The sequence below is a fragment of the Paramisgurnus dabryanus genome, chromosome 12, assembly GCF_030506205.2.
Source record: "Paramisgurnus dabryanus chromosome 12, PD_genome_1.1, whole genome shotgun sequence".
Taxonomy (NCBI): Eukaryota; Metazoa; Chordata; class Actinopteri; order Cypriniformes; family Cobitidae; genus Paramisgurnus; species Paramisgurnus dabryanus.
The window spans coordinates 23,221,369-23,243,993 of record NC_133348.1 but is presented as its reverse complement, the minus strand read 5'-3'; the positions used below and the strand labels follow the sequence as shown (position 1 = coordinate 23,243,993).

The 22,625-nt window shown below is 37.1% G+C and overlaps 1 protein-coding gene across 2 annotated transcripts; it reads right to left on the bottom strand.

Moving 5' to 3' along the window:
* Window positions 1-4,515: 4,515 nt before the first annotated feature.
* Window positions 4,516-21,052, bottom strand: ccm2 (CCM2 scaffold protein). 2 transcript variants are annotated; one of them, XM_065257248.2, is made up of 10 exons: window positions 20,715-21,052; window positions 16,282-16,458; window positions 12,346-12,429; window positions 11,984-12,167; window positions 11,762-11,892; window positions 7,131-7,266; window positions 6,394-6,445; window positions 6,163-6,304; window positions 5,929-6,067; window positions 4,516-5,776 (listed from the first exon to the last, which is right to left on the bottom strand). In XM_065257248.2, the coding sequence occupies exons 1-10, from the start codon at window positions 20,742-20,744 to the stop codon at window positions 5,490-5,492; spliced, it is 1,362 nt and encodes a 453-aa protein (XP_065113320.1). In that variant the 5' UTR covers window positions 20,745-21,052; the 3' UTR covers window positions 4,516-5,489. The 2 variants fall into 2 exon arrangements, with proteins under 2 accessions (XP_065113320.1, XP_065113321.1); XM_065257249.1 differs by lacking the exon at window positions 20,715-21,052 and adding an exon at window positions 17,456-17,589.
* Between the last annotated feature and the right edge of the window lie 1,573 nt (window positions 21,053-22,625).

Sequence of the window (22,625 nt, the reverse complement as noted above, 5' to 3'; positions counted from 1 at the left end):
TATTTAAAATATCAAAGTTTTATGTTCACAGAATGTTGTTTATATTATGTAGGATGATTTTTATGAAGAAAACAGTAAATCACAAAAATATCTAGCTAGGATTTCACAGGCAGGGTCACAAATGTCTTGCCATTCTCCTTCATTCTTTAAAGGATGGAGTGAAACCAGCTCTGCAACAAAAGCTGAATGGGGGTGTTTTCAACCCAAGTCTTTCAAAAAGGTAATGTTTCACATCCCTTCCCAATAACACAGTTTCGCGCAGGGCCGAAACCATAACAATCCTTATTTAGACACAATATGCAAACTGTGTCACAATTAGCCGTTTTAATACTCCAGAAAATCTTTTTTTACAAGACACCTTCCATTCTGAGCTATTGTTTGCCACACATTTCCTCTTTATGTCTTTATGACTTTATGTCTATGCATCATTGTCTCCAATGCAGCTGTCTTATCCTAATAACATCTAACATGACATACGCTCCCAGCTCCTTGTTAGCTCGGGTTCAGGGTACTGACCTATGGCACCCTTTGTGTGTCCCTACAGCAGTGTCTTTTGTCAGGTCGGGCTCCTTAGCTACAGTAAGGAATGAGGGTCTTAGGCATTCATGCATCCTGGAATCACAAGTATGTGCTTTGTGAATGTGGAGGCCAGACAGCAGCGTCTATCAGCAGCCAAGGTTTGTCTTTCTCCGTGTTGCCTTCGAGAGCCAAGTTATAAATGAACAACGCTGCTGAAGCCAATACTTTCTGCTTGAATACATTTCTGGCACAGTAGTTTTGATGATCGCCAATGGGAGAGGGTAATAAATAACAATGTAATTTGTATGTAAAGAGTTTCCATGTGGTAATATTATTGCACTTATCTTATCTAAAACAAGACCTTCACTTGCAGGTCACCAGAAGAGTTCACTGGGCAGTGGCTCAGAGGAAAGTCCACTAATAAGGGAGAAGGACATCACTGTATGATACATTTAATCCTCCTTATCGTTCCGTGATAGATAAATGGAGCGGGCTTATTCCTGTTAGGGATGCCGGTTACGTGCTATTAATGTTAATGAATCCTTTCCTAATTTTCTTGCAGATTGTGTATTTACACATGATGTTACAGTTGTAAAAGTGATTTCTAAACAAATAACATCTGCACGAGCATGCAGGGACAAACTTGATAAGTAGAACAAGGATGTTAAGGATTAATAGGGAATTATTATGCAGTGCAATCTGTAATACTGCTGTGGAGTGCCACCTGCTGGTAAACATCATGTTTATCTTATTGATAGGAATTGAGGAGCAAAATGTGTTAGCTTGTTTAAGATGATTTACATAAAACACGCAGTTTCTGCTTATCTCATATTAATCTTGAGTACTATACTATCTTGAGTATTATAAAACGGTTAGTTCCAATCCTTGATGCTGATTGGTCAATAGGTGTGCTTTATTCACAATTAGCAACCACACGTATCGTTTTTTTTTTTTTTTTTTGAGCTTTCATGCATATTACACATTGGAACGCATTTTTGTTCATGGTCAGGGACTATTTTTTCTAGCGGAAAGAATGCTTTTTATTGATTTAACTTCATTAAAGTTGCACTTATATTTTTTTTACTTTAATATTGTGTGGTAACCGTTTTATAAAAGCAATGAGGTACTTGAGGCAAGTGCTGTATCGTGAAAAAGTAACGGCTGAAGGGGTTGCAGGCGATACAGCACAGCCTCTCGTACCTTATTGCTTACGTATTGCATCCCTCATATATTCAAAGTGTCTTTAGTTTTATCAGATTTATAAAAGACAGATTAACTATATCGATTTTTACCAAATAAGCCCCAAGCTCCTGGAGGCGTAGCGTGGGTGCAGCGAGTCATGAGCAAGCAACACACAAAACATGAATAACTTATGGGTGTCATTTACATTACATGTAACGTTATATACGCGCTGGTTGACAACAAAGCACAGACGTTTAAAGCAGTTTTACTTACCGCCTGGCGTCTGTGAACCATGACGCGGTTGTGGCAGCCCCTTTCAATGAATTCCAGCGTTAAACAATCACACACACACATAGACCCTTTTACTGTTTGTACACAATGATGACGTGGCAGCGTATGCGCGCGCATTTAGGCAACGGTAAAAATCAGCAGTGAAGCAACACAGACAAGAGAAAGTTATTTAAAAAGTTGACTTTATCAACTTATGGTGTACTATAGTGGAGAGGATAGAAGACGTTAGCAGATGGCGAAAAATAAAGTTGCCAGATACATATATACGTATATTATATTAGTGCAACCAAACGCAACAACCAGACATTTTGATGCTGGGAAACCGTTTTAATAAACTTTCTGATTTGCTAACAAGTTAGAACCAATGGGGAATAACAGCTCTTCTGTTGCCGAAATGCGCGCGCAGGCTATTTGATCACGTGAGCTGTAAAAGGGTCTATATCCCGGATATACAAACTATACTAGTCAACATTTGAAGTGGATCAAAAATGTTCATCAATGTTGTCCTAAGACAAGAACGGGTATTGGGTAGCGGTTTTAGACAACTTTTAAGAAAGGTTTTGATCCACTTCAAATGTTGACTAGTGTATATATATTGTTTCCATAATACTCTTTATATAAGTTAAAAATTATATAAAGCTAATAAGCTAAAAAAGCTTACATTTTCCTCACAAACAACACCACGCTTCTTTGATGACATTGATTTTGTGTCCGCTCTTGGTTGGTGTATGCGCTATTGAAAAAAAAATATTTCTGAAACTTATACAACCCTGGCTAAGTGCACTCTGTCATACGTCCAACTGCTTTTTTGATGCTTCAATAATTAAGCATATTTCATGGTGCAAACAAAACGATAACAAAAAACACAAATAAAATAAACTAAATGGATGTAAAAGACAACGTTAAATTAGCCTATATTTTACTCAACCTTATGTGGTGCATGATTTTTGAAAAACACTTTGGAAAAGGGAGTCGAGCCAACTACCAAAGACCACTTGTAGCAGTAAGGGCCGTGTCTACCAACATCGTTGCCTTGCGTATGTGTGGGGCGGGTCTATCAAAAGAAGGTCCAGATTCTATTGGGGTAGAGTTGTGTTTGTTTAGGTGATTTCAAATATCAACATTGGCTTTCAGAGATTATGCACCCCGCCTTCAAGCCATCCTAGGTGTTTATGACTTTCTTCTTTAAGCAAAACGCAGTCAGAATTAGATTAAATAATATCCTGACTTTTTACAGCATTATAATGGCAATGGATAGTGCCCCACAGCACATCCATCCATCAAAAACTATTAATGGTTATTCCAGAGTCTTCCAGGGATCTTCAAGGCAAAACATTTATATTTCAAACCTTTGAATGTTCACAAAGAAGTTAAGGTCAGGTGAAATGTTAACCTCTGACCCAACATTACAAAAATCTATTGCTTCACCTCCAAAGACATTTAATAACTGTACAGATTTGTTTTTGATAGATGGATGGATGCGCTTTAAGCTCTAAAAAAAACTTGTGCATGAACACCTAGTTTTGAGGGAGAGTAAAATATGGGCTAATTTTCATTTTGGGGTAAGCTACTCCTTTAAGAGGTATAAAAAGTAAACCTGAGAAGTTAAAGGGATAGTTCGGCAAAAATTATATTAAAACCATACTCACCCCCAAGCCGTTTCAGATGCATATGTCCATCATTTTTTAGACGAACACATTCTCAGTTATTTTTGAAAGATCTAAAACATTTTCTGTTAATCACATGTAAAGTTACAGGGTCCGCAACCTTCAAGTCCAAAAAAATGTGCATCCATTCTTCACAAACTAAATACAAATGGCTCCACGATGATAAACAAAAGGCTTCTGAAGGTAATCCGTGCAGTGTTGTTGTAGAAAATCCATATTTAAAACTTTATAAACAAAAATAACTAGCTTCTGGCAATGCCACCATCTTGGTCGTGTCCACATTCAAGATAAGAGCGTACGCAGTTTACAGAGGTTTCTCTGCTGCTGCTTTGTGCCCCTGCCCTGTGAATGTCGTCATACGTCTCTAAAAAAAAGTGCGCACACTACGCTGATACCCTCTCCTGAATACATAGGAGTGTAAGATGGCAACGTTACCGGAGGCTAGTTATTTTCGTTTTATAAAGTTTTAAATATGGATATTTCTACAACAAAACAGCGCGGATTACTCTCAGAAGGCCTTTGTTTATCATCTTGGAGCCGTTTGGATTTCTTTTGTGAAGGATGGATGCACATATATTGGACTTGAAGAAGTGGACCTCCTAACTTTACATTTGATGAACTAAAACATCAAATACATTTTCTAAAATAATTGAAAATGTGTTTGTCTGAAAAATGATGGACATATGCATCTCGGACAGCTTGGGGTGAGTAAATCATGGGTTTAATATCATTTTTGGCCAAAGGAAACACTATAAGCAATGTGAAATGTTAGAGGAAGTCAGTAAATCTGCTTTTGTAAAAAAAACACATTTAGTTTCACTAAGAAATGTTTAAATGAGCCTTGAAGCCATAAAAATTGAGGATTTAAGTGCTGCACTTTTTAATAAACTCATACTTCAGTCACTTTCTGTACAGATTACAGAATTACATTTCTTACATCCGTGTTGGATGATACAATGAGCAGTTATTCTGCAAGGCACTGACCAATGTTAGATTGCTGAAATTAATGGTAAAACATGGATTTAATGCAGTTTTTGATCAGTCAGACAACTGACATTGTCATATCCAAATTTTCCACGTTTTCAGTCAAAACCAAAAGTACATAGTGCTACATTTCCTACCTGAAGAAACCCACACGAAAATAATAATAATAATAATTGGGTAACTATAACCAATCCTGGCAAGAATAAAAATAAAGACTCTTATGCTCGAGAGTGAAAAATATGCTTATAACGTTATAAAAAAAAGTGTAACAATAAACATTAACCAGATAATATATATATATATATATAAAAGTCTAAAATGAACTCTATGGATCAGAACTTCAATAGGAAATACACTGCATTTCCTTTCCATCGGGTCACAAACCAAATATTAGCATTTTAAAGGCATCCAGAACAAGAAGGTCACCTGGCAATGCTCCACACTCCAGGTAGAACTGACTTCTTCACGCTGATAAGACAATATATTTACTCCTTAAACCACAAACGTATTAACTTGATCTCAGATCAACTGGTCTCAGATCAGCATGAAAGAGCGACATCTACCAGCCCAACAGTCCTCATTAGTGGTAGCAGATACTGCCAATAAACCTAGGAATATAACTGCTGTCCACAGCAACAGATGATGCTCGTGCAGATCACAGGTTATCAAATCTGAATCAACGTTGTGGTCATATGGCACAACACAAAGTGGTATCCATACAGTATCCAAGTACAGTATTGAAATCCAGCATTGTAAGATTTGATGGACAGCAATATGGACCGTGTGATTATATCAAGTGGTGATTGGCTAAAGCACACTAGAAGTCCCTGACATACTGCTGTGACATCAAGAAGATACACCGTCCTGGTCCATACTGCTTCCTAGCGCTTCAATGTCATTGCTTATGTCCGAAATCATGCGGTCCCATTCGTCGCCCTCGGAGGGTGCGGTTCCCTCGTCGGAGCCACCCGCAGCTCCGTTGCCATTGGTGGTGGAGTCTGACGCGGAGCTCGCCGTGCGTCTGTAACGGCCGAAGCTGTCCGTTATAATGCCGCGACCATCCTTCACGCCGATGGTTTCCAGAAAGTTCTCAAAGTGCTGGCTGTCCTTCTCAGGAATGAAAGGCCTCAGTCCTAAAATAAAAAAAGGGGATTTAACAGATGAAGAGATTTTAAACAAGTGTTAGACTTTAAATTCAAGCTTTAGGTAAGTGTTATTACCCAGTAAAAAATGTAATTGACTGCTTCACACCAGACTTGAGACTTAATTAACATTGCAAACTTACCGAGGAGGAGAAACTTCCTGCTATCTCCATACAGCTGCCGCAGGTTGATGCAGAACTCGTGGATGGACGCCCCATTTGTGTACTCGCGTAACAATGTGGCAAACTGCTGGATCTCCTGAGAGGACAACTTTGTCCTCAGCTATCACAGAGAAATGCAGGATGAACCGAAATGCATGATGCGCTCAGTAAGTGAAACCATAAAAGTAGAAGACAAAAACAAAAACAAACACTCACTGTGGTCATGTAGTCCTGTAGCAGTTCAGTAGTCGTTGTACTCAATTCACTCTCACTCACTGTTTCGGTTTGCGGCGAGGTGGGGGTGGAGGAAGGGGAGGGGCATGAGGAGTGCCCCGCCTCTAGAGAACTTCGAAACGAACTGCGATTGCCCAAAAACACGGTTGGTCAACACAATGGTTAATGTGCCTTGTTAAAATAATGTCGAACATCAATTAAAGCAATACTTACATGTCAGCCTCCGTCTCGAACACTTCCTTCACATCTCGGCTGGAAGAGTCCTCTTTCATATGGCAAAAAAAGAGATATATTTAAAATGAAGCCATGCTGATGCTGATAAATTTAACAAAAACATTGCATTTGATACATTTTCAGTCTTGGAACATAACGTATTGTGATAACATAACAGCAATAAGCCTAAAAGGCCAATTCACACTGATCTATCAAACAACAACCAACATATTTATAATACATGTTTTTGTTGGATCAGTGTGAATTACCCTTACAGCACAAAAAATGTGTTTTTGCATAACTTTTGTTCTTTTTTTAAACCATTGGTTTAGTTTTCAGAGAATAAATACAGAAACCCGCTTGCGCATTTGTGCCACAAAGGACTAAAATCGTTCCAAAGAAAGCAGGCCGTCCACCGAAGTCAATTTCTGCCGAGGCAAGTAGAAATGATCTCTCTGCTTGCAGTGCGGCAGTCCCGCTTGTAGCCAATGTAAGCGAGCATTCAAAGACACACCATCATGCAGCAGTTCACTCCCATCATTTATAACGATAACATTCAGCAGCAAATCAGAAAACACCGTTTACATCATCCAAAAGAACCAAGTGACAGCCCAAAAGTGCTAGGGTGAAACTGACTGAAATCTGCACCGCAAGAAATCTGGTCGAGTCTTGCAGCTCTCCAGGACTGCAGCTAACATCCACAATGACTCAAAAGGAAAACAAAGTTTTTCACTCACCGCTACACATAGAAATATGCCTGGTGGGGGTAGTGGCTCCATCAAAGATGGCCCTGTCCAGGAAGTCAATGGTAGACTCCGTGTAGACGATCTGGAAGACTTGACTGAGGAGAAGACAGAGCTCTTCTGCTGCAGCCTGTGAAACCAATGCTCATATCAATAATCACACCACTGCTGTTTTAGTACATTTGAGGTAACATTATATTACAAGCAAACCTCAGAAAAGTCGTCACTTCAGCTTTTTTAATACAAGGCCTTAACCCTTTAACTGCCTGCTCGACCAAATGGTTGAGCACATTTTGAGCGACTATATTTTATTAAGAGGAGTACCTATTTGGTTAGGCTATGTTATGCAAAAAAAAAACACTAGATGTCAGTGTGTCAATCAACAGCACTTGTCACAACACACCTTCTTAGATGGATGTCCGCCATATGAACTGTTCTTGTTGAAATTTTGCAAGGTAAACATATTTTTTGACACATTACACTTTAAAAAACACGTTACTTGGTGCCATGAAATTTTTTTTTTATGTTTTTAATAATTTTTCGAAAACATGCTCAACCAAACGGTTGATTTGCCACTTTATGGAAAAGTAGACAAAGCTAAAGTAATGTTAAAACAAGGCAAAACATTTATGCTATGAATGTGACACAGATATTGTGATTTCTTATTGAATATATTAGGGAAGCCGAGAGAGGACATGCACTATTATTATTTTTGCTTGCTTGTTTTCTCGTGATCATGACTATCTCGAGATAACAAAAGTTGTTTTCTCGTTATCCTGACATGATAATCCAAATGTCATAATGTAATTTCCTGTCCATAATATTTAGTCTTTTTTGAAGTGGACTGGTAATGTGTATGAGTTGGGGTTACCACACTTGTAGCTAATGTGTAGATAGACTTAATAAATAAATAAAGTTGGCCGGTCATGTTCGTGAATTTAGGGACCATCTCTAAAGTACAGTTGTGGCCAAAAATATTAGCACCCTTGGTAAAAATGATCAAATAAGGCTGTGAAAATTCATCTGCATTGTTAATCCTTTTGATTTTTCATTAAAAAAATTCACAAAAATTTATTCTTTTATTGGATAATAAGAATTTAAAATGGGGGGAAATATGATTATGAAATAAAAGTTTTTCTCTAATACACATTGTCCAAAATTATTAGCACCCTTTTATTCAATACTTTTTAAAACCTCCATTTGCCAGTTTAACAGGTCTAAATTTTCTCCTATAATGCCTGATGAGGTAAGAAATCACCTAACAAGAGATCAGAGACCATTCCTTCATCCAGAATCACTCCAGACCTTTTAGATTCCCAGCTACATGTTGTTGCTTCTTCTCTTCAGTTCACTCCTCTCATTTTCTGTGGGGTTCAGGTCAGTAGAGTGGAATGGCTTTAGCAGAAGCTTGGTTTTGAGCTCAGTGGCCCATTTTTGTGTTGTTTTTGAGGTTTGTGTTTTGGTTATTGTACAGTTAGAGGATCCAAACATGGCCCATTATAAGAATTCTAACAGAGTCAGTCACTTACGGATTTTTTATCTGTTGGTATTTGATAGAATCCATGATGCCATGTATTTTAACAAGATGTCCAGAACCTCCAGCAGAAATATAGGCCCACAACATCAAAAACACAGCAGTATATTTCATTGTACACATGGGGTACTTTTTTTCTCTGTGTTTACCAAACCCATCTTGAGTGTTTGCTGCTAAAAGCTCATTTTTTAGTTTCATCTGACCATAGAAGCCATTCCCATTTAAAGTTCCAGTCATGACTGATAACTGAATATGCTTTAGTTTGTTTTTGAATGAGCTAGGAGAATTTTTCTTGTAACCCTCCCAAACAACATGTGTTGATGTAGGTTCTGTTTGACAATTTTTTAAAAGGTTTTCTGAACCAGAGGCTCAACAATTTTCTGCAATTCTTCAGCTGTGACCCTAGGAAAGTCTTTAGCTACTCAAACTCTCCTTCTCACCGCACATTAGGACGATATAGGCATAGGTTCTCTTCCAGGCAGTTTTGTAACATTTTCTGATGGTTGGAAATTCTTAATGATTGCCCTGATGATGGAAATGCTCATTTTCACTGCTCTAGCTCTTTTCTTAAAGCCACTTCACCAATTTGTGAAGATCAATTATCTTTTGCTGCACATCAGAAATATATTCTTTGGTTTTTCTCATTGTGATGGATGATTAAGGGAATTTAGGCTTTGTTTCCCCTCCTCTTTATATTTCTATGAAACAGAAGCCAGAGCTGAATGATTTTGTGTTTACAATCATGCTGGAGTTCTGAAAATTGTGAAAATGAATGGGAATATACTTCAGAGATATTTTACCAATAAGAATTTCTAGGGGGGCTAATAATTCTGTCCAATGAGTATTTGAGAAAAACATTCATTTCAAAATGATATTTCCCCTCCATTTTAAATTCTTATTATCCAGTGAAAGGATACATTTTTGTAAATTTTTTAAAAGAAAAATCAAAATGATTAACAATGCAGATGAATTTTTTACAGCCTTATTTGATCATATTTACCAAGGGGGCCAATATTTTTGGCCACGACTGTAGTACTGTACACTTTTCTATCTTCAATTGTATTTAACAGTTCATTTAAATAAATATCAACAATCTAAAAAGCTGACAACCACATAAACACGTTGGTTTTGTGACTGTTTGTTGACTTTCAGTCATTCCATTTAAATGCTGTTAAAAGTAGAAACGTGTATTGAGTAACTTAAAGACGGTCCCTAAATTCACCACTGTAAAATTGTAAATATTGACAAATCTATTTCAGCTTGAGCGAATCTCTGATCCAAGTAAAATCTCATTTGTTCATCCATGCTAATTTAGCAAAATACGCTTTTGCTGTTTACAAACAAAACAACAGGTTCTATCGAGTACACGTAAGCTTTAATCACATCTCAAGAATGCAACTTTTGTTATCTCGAGATCATGAGAAATTAAGTCGTGATCACGAGATAACAAGCAAGCAAAAATAATAATAGTGCATGGCCTCTCTCGGCTTCCGTAATATATCAAGTTATATTTAATATATAATTTTTTAAGTATGTATTTTTGCCACTTCTGGATATTTTTTTATAAATACGATGAATTCATTTAATTAATGTATGGAAATCATAATTACTGATTAATTACTTCTTAAAGGATGTTTTATATTGTTTGAAGGATTGTTTCAAGTAAGAAAAAAATCTGGTTGCACACTTCTGACAGTGTGTTTCTTGAATCATAGATAAAAGCCTAAAATGACATTGTATTAATATCTATTGCCTTCTTTTATTTTAGGTTTTGAAAGAATTTAATGACTTTATTTGTGTTACTTTTAGTTACTTATTTCATTTCCTGTGTTAAAATGAAAACCTGAAATATTTTTATATTTTATACTTCAATAAATAAAATAGTTTTAAATATATTTAAATATATTTGATTATGTTTTTAAATAAATAAGTATTATAGTTCATATTTTCTGATTTCAATAGTATGTGTATGAATTCCTTTAAGTGACATATCAACCATTTGGTAGAGGCCGATATTTAAAAAATGGGATGTGTTGAAAAAAATACATTGCGCAACTAGCGACATAAGGAGATTAAAAAAATTTCAAATGCCTTTTCTTGGTGGGGCTGAGATTGTGCCGGGGGGTCTGGTTTAATGACATTTTATCAAATATATTATTTATCATAAATTCTGTGTAATTAAATCTCAGTAAAATAAGGCTACCAACCAACAGCACTAAACTGAATAATTTAATATGTTTTGTTTAAAGGAACAGTATGTAAGAAATTTATATCAATTAATCATTAAATGGCCCTGAAATGTCACTAGACATTAAGAAATCATTTTCATTTCAAATACTTATATCACTGACAACAGTGGTATAACCAGGATATTATCATTGAAAAAGTGGAGTTGCAGCCCTCAACTGATGTTTATGTTGTCGTTTTGTATATTGGCCACCAGCTGTGTGATTGCAGTACCAGTTTTAGCCACATGTTTTGTGATTGCAATACCAGTTTTGGCCACAATCCTACATACTGTTCCTTTAAGTTATGTTTTGTGTCAATTTTTCTTTGGGGGCCCACAATGGAGTTGCACCGTACACAAGGGGGGCAGCAGCACGCTGAAAAGGTTTGAGAACCATGGCCTCAAAGGACCCCAAATTGACAACTCGGAAAGGGCAAAGCAACAGCTCGGATAGGGTGAACCAAGGTGTCAATGACCTCATCAATTTCGAACGCTATTGGTCCTTGCAAGTTGCGGGTGTACACAAATGCGAATGAGATTCCAAAACCAAACCAGAGGTCTCAAGATTTTCGGTTAACTTAAATGTGTGTGTGTGTCAGACAAACCTATTTTGAGACTTCAGTAGAATTGTATTTTTAGATTTCAGTAGAATTTTATTTTAGGTTGAACCGTTCCTTTAATGTGAATTTTTACTGATGTCATTTTTTTATCATGTCACACACACAAAGGGTGACAGTGAAACTATAATTTTATTTATTAACAAATCAATTTACTGTTAAATATATATGTAGCTAAGGCTCTACTCTACTGTACTCACATTACACATAATGGGCGTTTTACAGTATCAACAAAATTAAAGCCTACCTTGTTATCGACGGCAAGCACAAGCAAGCAGCAGACCTCCACTAACACAGCCCCACTCTCTGACAGAGAGCTCAGAGTTGGAGACTTTGACATCTCTGTGCTGTGACATGGAGAACCTCCAGGCTCCTGAGCTACAAACACAATTACACAACTTATTTAGCATAACCATGCCCTGTTTTTAACAATACACTATAGCACTTGTTGGTGGATCATATGATGTACCCGTTTTAAGCACCACTAGGTGAAGTGAGTCATCTCTGATGTAAGACACGGCCGCAATGTCGTGTATGGGAACGCGAAGAATAATGTCCTCTCCGTCACGCCACACGAGCTTCACATTGTATGCAGATAGACTGACAACAGCGTCCTGCTCTGATGTCAGCTGTCCTGCCAACTGATGAGACTTCTGCAAATGATAAAAGAGACCACAGTGGTTTATTTGAGAAATGTACGCCGCATTTTGGTCAAGCCAATTACCCAAAATCTCATTTAGAGCATTACACAACTATAAATGAGACCAAACCAACATATTACGTTATTCACATCAACTAAATGAGATAGCATCTCTGATAGGACAGGCTTACCCTAGCATTGTCGATAAGTTGCAGAACTTCTGTGCGACTGGAAGGATTGAGATATCCAGGAACTGAAGTTAGCTGTCCTAGATACTAAAATAAGAACAAACACAGAAATAAATGTTTAACTTTACATATAGTCATTCTAGAACCTGAGGTTGCTTTACAATGCATGACAAACAGCAGCATGATAAGCAAAGAAAGCAAGAAAATATGTGGATGCTTATTTTTACCCATGGAGAAAAACTGATAGGCCTTGTGGTCATACTTCATTTTTTAACACGTCAGCAGCAGCATACAGTACGTCTAATGCAAATTTTTTCATCAGAATCGCAAGCATTATGCAAACTGCCCGATTTTTATAACCACACATACTTTGTACAGGCGTGTTGCGCATGTGTGTACAGGATTATGTAGCTTGTTCGGCAGGAACATTATTTTGCAATTTGTGATAAATAGTGGTGTACCCATGGTTTGGCTCGCATGCGATTCGTGGATTTATATGCAAATTTAAATAGGGAAAGTTTATCATTTGCACATGTATTAAAGGCTTGCAAATGTTAACACTTAAGTGATTTTAAACAATTTAACCACAAAAAGACGCTAAAGTGAGCAGTTTTCTGTACGCACAGACGGTTAAATATGTCCCGTATAGCAGACGATCCTGTTCCCCTCGGAATGTCTGTTCCCCTTCTTGCTGTTTGCACACCCAGCTCTTTTTTTCTTAATATTTATTTTATAGTTTTAATTGTTGTGAGCTGTGTTAGTTTGTACAATTTCCATGTAAATGACAAAAACAAAGATCTGTGAAAACTGCCGTCAGGCGCATGCGTTTTATGCGTTGTTCAGTCTACATGTACTTGACAACCATAAAAACATTGGCAGACTACAGGACTGTAGACTACAGACTGTTTATTAACACTTCTCCAACAAAATTTACAAATTTTGCCACTTTACAGTTCAGTGTCACTTGTAGTAACTGATCTCTAGGGCTGTCACTTTTGTGAAAAAATCATTTTCGATTTTTTTAATATACAAGTGTTCATTGAATCGATTGTAAAATCGATTTTCCATGTCTAAAAAGACTTTTCCATTTTCAACGCCAATAGTGCTGTGTTCAAAATATCGATACGACGATACATCGTCATGGACGCCTGACGATGCGCGCATCGATACAGCACCTTCCGCATTGATTCGGATGTACTTTTGAAAGTAACGTGACGAATTGCTGTTGATCCGTGATCCATATGGAAAGGACGCATGTGTCCCACGGAGTACGTAGAGTTAAAGGTGGCGGGGTATACTTTCACTTTGCGTGTCTGTCTCGCTGGCGCACGTGTCTGCATAGTGAGCCACGTACTCACGCTCTCTCTCGCGCGCGCGCGCATTAAAGTCAATGAGTTCAGTATGAAAGCGCAGATATCTTAGCCTATACTACTGCATAAGGCTTTATTAGCCATGCTCTTATAAAACAGTACTAACGCATTTGAGAAGAAACACGACAAAGATTTGCATGTGAAAAGTGTACGTCTAGAGAAGAGATACAGAGCTACTTCAAACTATAACTGTCACATTAATAATCTGATTTCTATTAAATAGTATTAAGTCTGACTGCATGTTTATAGATATATTCATAGATGTAGAATAATGAGAAACAAGAGTACGACACCATCTTTGTAAAACTGAAACATAAGTTAAGTACTAACTCTGGGATTTTAAATATTTCTAATAGCTAATAAATGAATGGCAAAAACACAACTGTTACACCACTGCTTATTCAATGTACAATAAACAAATAATAATAATAATAATAAAAATAATGTTACTAAATTTTGAGCAAAAATGTAATTCAAAATAGTCTTGTATCGTGATGCGCATCGTATCTGGACCCTTGTACCGGGATACGTATCGTATCGGGGAATTGTTGGCGATACACAGCCATAAACGCCAAATAACAGACAAACGTAAAGAGAGCGCTAGAAACGCACAAGTCAGCAATATTTCTTATTTATTGTCATTAAGTTTCGTACAGAATAAAAAACAGCAATAGTAGTGCAACATTCACGAAAAAAATATGATAAATGAAAAACATTACTGCAGGCTTCAACCCGCTGCTTTTATGATTTAGGCAATTCAAAAATTATTTTAAATAATGATTCGATCCATTTCAAACAACTGTTCAAAAATGAAACTTTAAATAGACTTACTTGAAGTTGAGAACATGCTGTGTGTTTTTTTATTAAACGTAACAATACCTAGGTGCCACTAGGCAGGCATAATGAAATGCGCAAAAAGGCTAGGGCCATTACAAATTATTGGTCAGGAAAACAAGTCGATCAACGTTTTAGGGGTCAAGAGCAGAGCGCTTTTCATTCACTATATGTTCATCTGTTGAGAAGACGCGCTCTGACCGCACTGATGTCCCAGGGAAACTCGGGTACTTCGTTGCCAGCTGCGCAAGGAGGGGGTATTTCGTACTGCCAATCTTCCATCACAAAAGCGGGTCGCTGTCAGCTCGCAATAGTGGCTCCTTGTAATAACTCATAATCTCCTGAAAGGTCACAATTTCGACGCTCTCTCGTGTTGCACAGGTTTATTGACGTTGTCCTCCATTTTCTTTGCAAAACACTAGATGCAGGGATTGAAAGCCTGAAACTATAGGTGCGTAAAATTGCTGGGTATCTTCTGTCTAGCTTTCGCAACGCCTACTGCACTTTCGGAATTCTTTATTTTCTTTTTCTGCTTGTTTGTGAGTTTTGTTACATCTATATTTTTAATTGTTTGATTCTTTTAAAATTAATAGTGTACATATTTGGTTAAAATCGATTACTTATTTTCGTTTTCGAAACTTTTTTTTGTTGGTCCGATCGATTGTGCAATCGATTTTCAAACAAAAAGTGACAGCCCTACTGCCCTCATGTCCAACCTAACAAGAAAGCTTGATGCTTCTGCCATCTTGATTGTTTCTATTTATTTCTATTATCGATTTGTATGAGAAAGTGTATGTGTGCTGGTGCGTAGCACACATATGGCGCTTTTTCCACCCCACAGTTTAGGTCAGATCAGCTCACCTCACTTTGGCTTGGTTAGCTTTTCCATCAAGTTTAGTAAAACTTCGGAGTGGGAGGGGTCATAGGCGTGTCGTAATATTTGCGCTGCCTACTGCTGTGAAATCATACAAGTGAGAGCGTCGTTGGAATGCTATACATCCCTTTACATTCATTTCTCATTTCTCAAATTAAAATTGGCCACCACAAATAGATGTTTACACATCGCGTTTATTACTACCTGTTTCTCACATCACGGTTACTGTATGAACAAAAGTCAAATGTGCCGCCACAAACTGTAAGTCTGGAAAAACACTGTTATGGTGTCCCTGATTGTCAACCTGGGGATGTTTTTCATCGCTTAAAGGAAGTTTACAGCAAAGCACAGATGACAAAAGGTTTACTCAAGCTAGCACGAAGGTGAAGCTAATCTTTTACATTACAGCGATGACGCTGGTAGTGACGATTCTCTCAGACCAATCAGTGATCTACAGTGTTTTTGCATCATGTTTTTGGTATCAGCTCGGGTCGCTTGGAAACCAAACCGAGGTGGTACTAAAAAAAAAAAGTATCGGGTACTACGTACTGCACCCAGTGGAAAAGCACACAAAAGTAAGCTGACCCGTCCCAAACCGTAGGGTACTATGCAATAGAAAAGCGCCAATAGTTAAATGTTTTTAGGTATATTCGCTGATCTGTGTAAATGGCACAGTTTTGACAACGTTGTAGTGTGTGCGTGAAATTGCAAAGGAATTACAGTTTCATTTCAGTCGTTAGGTATTAAAGCTTTATTTATAAATGTATCTATAGTGTTTTATGATTTCATTTTTGTTTTTCAGACGAATTATTAACTCTCAACACAAGCAACAAACCATGAATAAGAATGAAAGTAATATACCTTAACTTCTTTTTCTATATAGTCATTAAGCAGGATGTCTGGGTCGATGCGGTGGTCCGGAAGGGAAAGTGCGAATGTGTGGAGGGCTCTGCGCTCTGTGGACTTCTCCGAAGCCTTCTTATCTCTTCCCTTCTCTCCTTTCAGAAACACCCGCTTGAACGGAGACACAATACCTGGCTGAAGAAAAAGAGGAAATCATGTCACGACTAGAGGAACACACCAACACCATGATCAAAATTTAATGCATTTAGTAATTTTCACCAAAGAAAATGATGATGTTCTGTAGAAATGGCACCTTTACTCCATACTAAATTACCACTAAGTATATCTTTGAATCCAGTGATTTGCGCTGATGAAGCAAACCGTTACCACAACAATCTCAAGCCTGCGAACACATCAGTTGCATTTACATTGACAAGACAAGTTCTGTAACGTGCGGTTTCTTTAACATCCACATCTTGTTCAAACAGAACTAAAATGCAATGCCCTTCCTCTTAAAAGTACCACTGACTTAACCATTAAACAAGAAAATGTGACCTTGTCAGGGAAAACCCAGCTAAAGTTGGTTATTTGTGATTTAATGTTTTACATAAAATCATTGTAGATTATGTAAAGGACATAATCTTGCAAACTGGGGCAAAATACTGTTCTTAGTAGGACATATTTAACAATAATGAGGAACTACCAAAAAAATAAATATGCAATGTCAAGTCTGTAATTCAAACTAGTCTAGTATAAAAATCATCATTTTGTAAAAATATAACCTTGATATCTTTAATACTGACTGAGTAAGGTCATGTCAAAAATTGAAATCAATGACAAAAATCCATTTTTGATGCTCCAAATCTCATGATTAGATTATGAGACTTTAGCCTGGATTTCACAAATAATCAACTAGTCTCTGCTCTACATTAACTTGTCTTAAGGGGCTTTTTATAAAACCATATACCGCTCCAATAGAAAATATGATTAACATTTCTGGACAAAAGGCTGCGATTTGTTGTGTGGTAAACCCCACCACTAATGTCAGCATGCAGAAAAAGGTTTAAAATCGCAGGCGACCAAATGTTAAGGCAACCACACTGTTTTTCAAAGTCTAAGTAAGTATTGGTAATAATGACCTGCACATTTAAAATAAGAATCCTGGTTTGCTCCAGACAAAAGAATACCCTACCTCCGTCTCCATGACCGGCCACTACAGCAACACAATGAAAACAGGCAACGCTCGGCAGCTGTCCTTTACAACAGACTACTCGTCTACTGTTTCAAGATCAGTCCCGAGCAACAGGTCGCATGTGGCTCGTGACAAATGAGAGCAGCCAGCTCCCTCCAAACAGAAAGAGAAACCACACCCCACGACAAACACGCGTCCTACCACACAAACGCTCACATTCTCAAACTATATTTCATGCAGTCAGGAAGAACAGAAACCACCACTTCCTGTGATGAAACACCCAAACAAACATAAAAATTAATGCAGATCTGCTTTAGGTTTCCATTATGACATTTTGTTTAAATGGAGGCTTTGTGAAAATATGGATTGCATATGGGTATACATAAGTGTGTGCGCGCTGCAAAATAGCAAACTGGTGCAAATACCATACTAAGTTGGACATATTTAACAATAATGAGGAACTACCAAAATACTTATGTGTCTTATATAGAATAAAGAAGTCTGTTAATACAAACTAGTCTAGTATAAACTCTACAAATGCAGGCGTTTAAAATTCTGCAAAAGTTTACATTTTGTCTAAGACAAACATAACAGGCACTTGCTTAATTATTGAAAAGGCAAGGAAAGATACACTAAAGGTACATAATTATTTTATGAGTCTGTCCCACTGACATTTCAGAAAACAACTCCTCTGGTGACCATCACCTGGACAAAACAGAAATGGTAAAGTCATATTTGTTTATTAAAGGTTACCAAGGTAGAGATTGTCTTGACAGACGTGTGTGACAGAGGCTACGTTTACACGTGGGCGGCTATTTTCATAAATGGACATTTCAACCTCTCCGGTTTCAAAAATAACTTCGTGCACACATGTCAATTTTCAGAAAAGTGTTCATTGACACATCACATACCCGGGTATATACAGGTGTAACGAGAAGCTTAATCCCACGTCAGCGGAATCCCAAAAACAGCAACAAATCACTTCCTGTTCCTCTTTTGAACAAGGTTGAACTTTTGACATAGGTGTGAGCTCTGGCACATACTGTGACGTTGGCTGCCTAAACATCCCTTTGTCTCTGTTTACCTGCAACCGAAGACTTTCAAAATCTCCACTCTGGCCGGAGTTTTAAAAAGAATCGGATTCAGAGGCGAGTTCTCCGTTTGCGTGTAAAATGTCTTAATTTTTCAAAATAACCATGTACTTGTAAACAGGTCGTTTGAAAATCTGTGAAAAAAATAAGGTCATTTAAAAGTACCTGCACCATTATAACACAATGATATGAGTGAGCGAGCTGCCTGTGGTAAGATGGCCGCCAAATGCGGACGTTCCACTCAATTGGCCAGCAGCACGGGCAGGACATCTAGCCTTTATTATACATATCTATGATTACAAACACTATTCCAGGAAATGTCTTTAGGAATATTTATATCGCTGTTCTTCAAATTGTTTCGGGTATTTTCATGATAATAAAGAATATTTTGAATGATTTTGTTTAAAGAGTGTTGCTTTTTTAAATGCAAATTATAAACGACTCAGACTCGTAATGATTTTAAATTGATAAGGACTTCCTACTGATCAAATGCCATAGTACACGAACAAACTGTGCATAAAACACAGAATCGCAGCCTTGCAATTCAGAATCGATTTTAGACAGGTGTTTTTAACGGGACACAAGATTAATCGTTACAGCCCTACACATGACACTTTTTACTGAAAATATTATACTGTTATGACCTGTAACTAGGGATGCATAACGATTAATCGTGATTAATCTATAGCAGAATAAAAGTGTTTGTTTACATCATATGTGTGTGTGTGTGTGTGTGTGTGCGTGCGTGCGTGCGTGCGTGCGTGCGTGAACTGTGTATAATAATTATGTATAAAAAATATGCACACGTGCATTACAATAAGTATTTAAATATAATATTAATTATACATAAATATACAAATGTAGATGTAAACATTTCTTAAATATATACATGCATCTGTGTGCATTTATCTATACAAAGTTATTTTTATACACAGTTCACACACATATGATGTAAACAAAAACTTTTATTCTGCTTTAGATTAATCGTGATTAGTCGTTATGCATCACTACCTGTAACAACTTGTGATCCACGGCAGTGAGTACCAAATTATTAGAATTATTAAAAACTATGTACCAGACATAATCACCATTTGATTTCCTCCCTTCAGCTAAACACGAAGTTTAGATTAATAAAATATCTGTCACTGTATATCCATATGAACTGTAGGTAGCTTTAAAATGCACATCCGTCCAAAGTAATCCAAACGACTATTGTCAGACATAGTGTAAGCGACTCAAAGGCCCCATCCTGTGGCCAATTAGGTGAACATCTTATGTTGTCAGTTCACATCATAACAAGAATTCTCTACATTCTATCTAGAGATAAAGAAAACACACCATTCACGCTTTTATTGCAGTAGCAAATGACAGTTCAACTCCTGAAAAATCCCACAAAAAGCGTCGCACAAAATGATGAGCTAAATTTAGACTCTGGGAAAGCAGTAATGAGTTTCAATGCTGGTTAAACACAGACAGACGCAGGGGGCGTCACATCCTGTCTGAAACTTTAAAGGGTCCAACCCTAGCTCTTATTCCTACCGTGTATAAGAAAAAAACCCATATGAAAAACACGACAAAAGACTGAGGTGATCAAAAAGTTACATTAGAAAACGATGTGATGCTGCCTCCCTAATCTAAGGAAACATAGCTTTAAGCTAACAAACGACAGCCACTAGGGAAAATTTAACTTACCACAGTTTTATTTTACTAACGTGTGTTAACCATGTTTATTTGCGGATTATCATTTGTATCAACATAGTTTTAATACTGATATCATAAACAGTCTTTATAGTTAATGAATAGTACATTTGTGGTTACAATACTTTTCAAAACAAATATTATAGCTTACTGTAACTGTAATAAACCCATAGTTACATTTCGTTAAGGAGATGTGTGACAATCAAATTAAAATGACATGCTGAGATTCTCCGATCAGTTTTTTCTTACTTTGGTAAAACGTGCACCTATTTACCTTCTAAACCAATCAAATTACGAGAGGATATATTTTTCAAGACAATAAAAGTGATATAAATAATACGATGGTGAGAGTTTTCGGGGTTTCGTTCAGCTGTTGACTCGTAGCTAGGCCAATACTTTACAGTTACTCACTTTGCATATCAACTGCACGTACGGTCCCACTGCTGAACATTACGCTAGGGGTAACTCACCTTTTTAACTTTCTTTACATCATCCTCCATCTCTGCGTGCAGATGCTCTTCATTTTAACTTAATTTGTTCAGGAGCAACGTCCACGGGTTCAGTGCCATCTGCCTCATACACGTCAACGGTGGCGCTTTACCAACCTAAACTAAACAAACCGCCCCGGCACAAAACACACTCACACACAAATCCATATCACGCGTCCGTGGATCACAGACAAACCACTCACTCTCGTTATTGCGCCCCAAACACGGACTTATATAGAAGTGGAAAGAGACGGACCAAGTACGATAAAATAAAACAAAAACAGCTGCAAACTTTTCAATAGTGCCGCCATTTTGGGCGTAGGATGTATACCCAGAGTGCTTTGCGAGACCGAAAACCTCATAAGTAGATTTACAAACAATTTTTTTGTGGAAGTTTTACAAAATAAATAAATGTTATTATCCTTAAATGTTGAATATCGTCTTTTTATAGTAACATGTTGTTGGAAAAAATGATGTACTAGCAGCGCATTCATTTACAAACTTTTATAAAAATTTAAATGGTTAAAGTAAACATAATAAAACCAACCACAGATTTAACTATGATAGTATTTGAAGTTAAACTAGCTAGTAAATTAAATATTAATATGCCACAATGGTAGTACTTTTACTATAGTGTAATAAAGCCAATATGGTAACTAACATAAAATTATTATTACACTCAATTTCATTTTGTTTAATCGTACTAAATCAGGTTCAAGATACTAATGCTCAGTGTCTTAATCAGCTACCATATTCAGTAGGCAGGGAGTCTGAAATTTTAAGGGCTGTCTCAAACGCAAAATCTTGCGAGTGCACTGGAACGTTCGTTCCCTAAAATTCCCACAACACAATGCAACGCAAAAACCAGTGAGCATCGGTGGTCCCATGTGGTCCCTTAGCGGAAATCACGTGACCTTTTCTGATTGAGACACACCCTATGTATCTGTTAAATTTTTTGATGTTTAGCTTAAAAGTAACCTAGCTGTAGCAACTGTTATGGGAACAATGTACACAGTAGGCCTACTATGTTTATTTTCTAACTTATAGTTTTAACTTCAGCCTAAAAGGATGAGACAAAAATAGTTGGTATTGTCTCATCATGAATCTACCTGTTCGGTACATTTAGATATGTAATAAAAGCAGTGGTTCTCAAACTAGGGGGCGTGAGATGGTGCCAGGGGTACTGACCTTTTTTTATGGATTAATTCAATAATCTGTGCAATTAAACCTCAGACAAATAAGGCAACTAACCAACAACACTACATTGTTTAAAGGTGACATAGAATGATTGAACGGGATATTTATCCTTGTTCTGTGATGTGACATGTAGACAAAATTTTTTTTGTTTGGGTCTGTAATGCCTTAGAAGCTTCCTAAAAACCTCTCTCAGATAGCTCTATTAGGGTGGGGGATTTTAAACAAGTGGTTTTGCACCTATTTGGCTCCCCCTACTGGCTTAACTTGCAATCTTATGACTGATTGGCTGACTTTGCTGCCACTCAAAAAAATGTAGCCAATTATTTTAAAGTGGAGGGGCAGTGAGATGCCTGTGATGTCATAAGCATCAGTTTTTCAGATTGGGCTGTTTTCTGGCTGACATTTCTAAAAGAGGATTTCTATGAGACTGAGATGTTGCATGTCTAGAACATTTTGTATGTTTGTGAATGCGGGTAGACTACCATTATTCAACAAAGAGAAGGTAAAAAAAAACTTCATTCTCTGTCCCCTTTAATGTACTTTTTTTCACATTCTAAGTTTGAAATTTATTTATGTCATGAATTTTCTTTTGTGGATGCCCTCTACATTGGGAGGGTGCACGCCAAAAAGTTTGAGAACCATTGAATTAAAGCAATTTGATGATAAAAGAATTCTAATAATTTAATATCTTTATTA

What these genes read in the sequence shown, in the direction of transcription:
- ccm2 (XM_065257248.2), bottom strand. Translation starts at nt 20,744, where the DNA reads ATGGAGGATGATGTAAAGAAAGTTAAAAAG. An exon ending in CCTAGTGGTGCTTAAAACGG is followed by an intron (nt 11,893 to 11,983) that starts GTACATCATATG and finishes TTGTGTTTGTAG; the next exon opens with CTCAGGAGCCTGGAGGTTCT. An exon ending in TGCTTGCCGTCGATAACAAG is followed by an intron (nt 7,267 to 11,761) that starts GTAGGCTTTAAT and finishes TTGGTTTCACAG; the next exon opens with GCTGCAGCAGAAGAGCTCTG.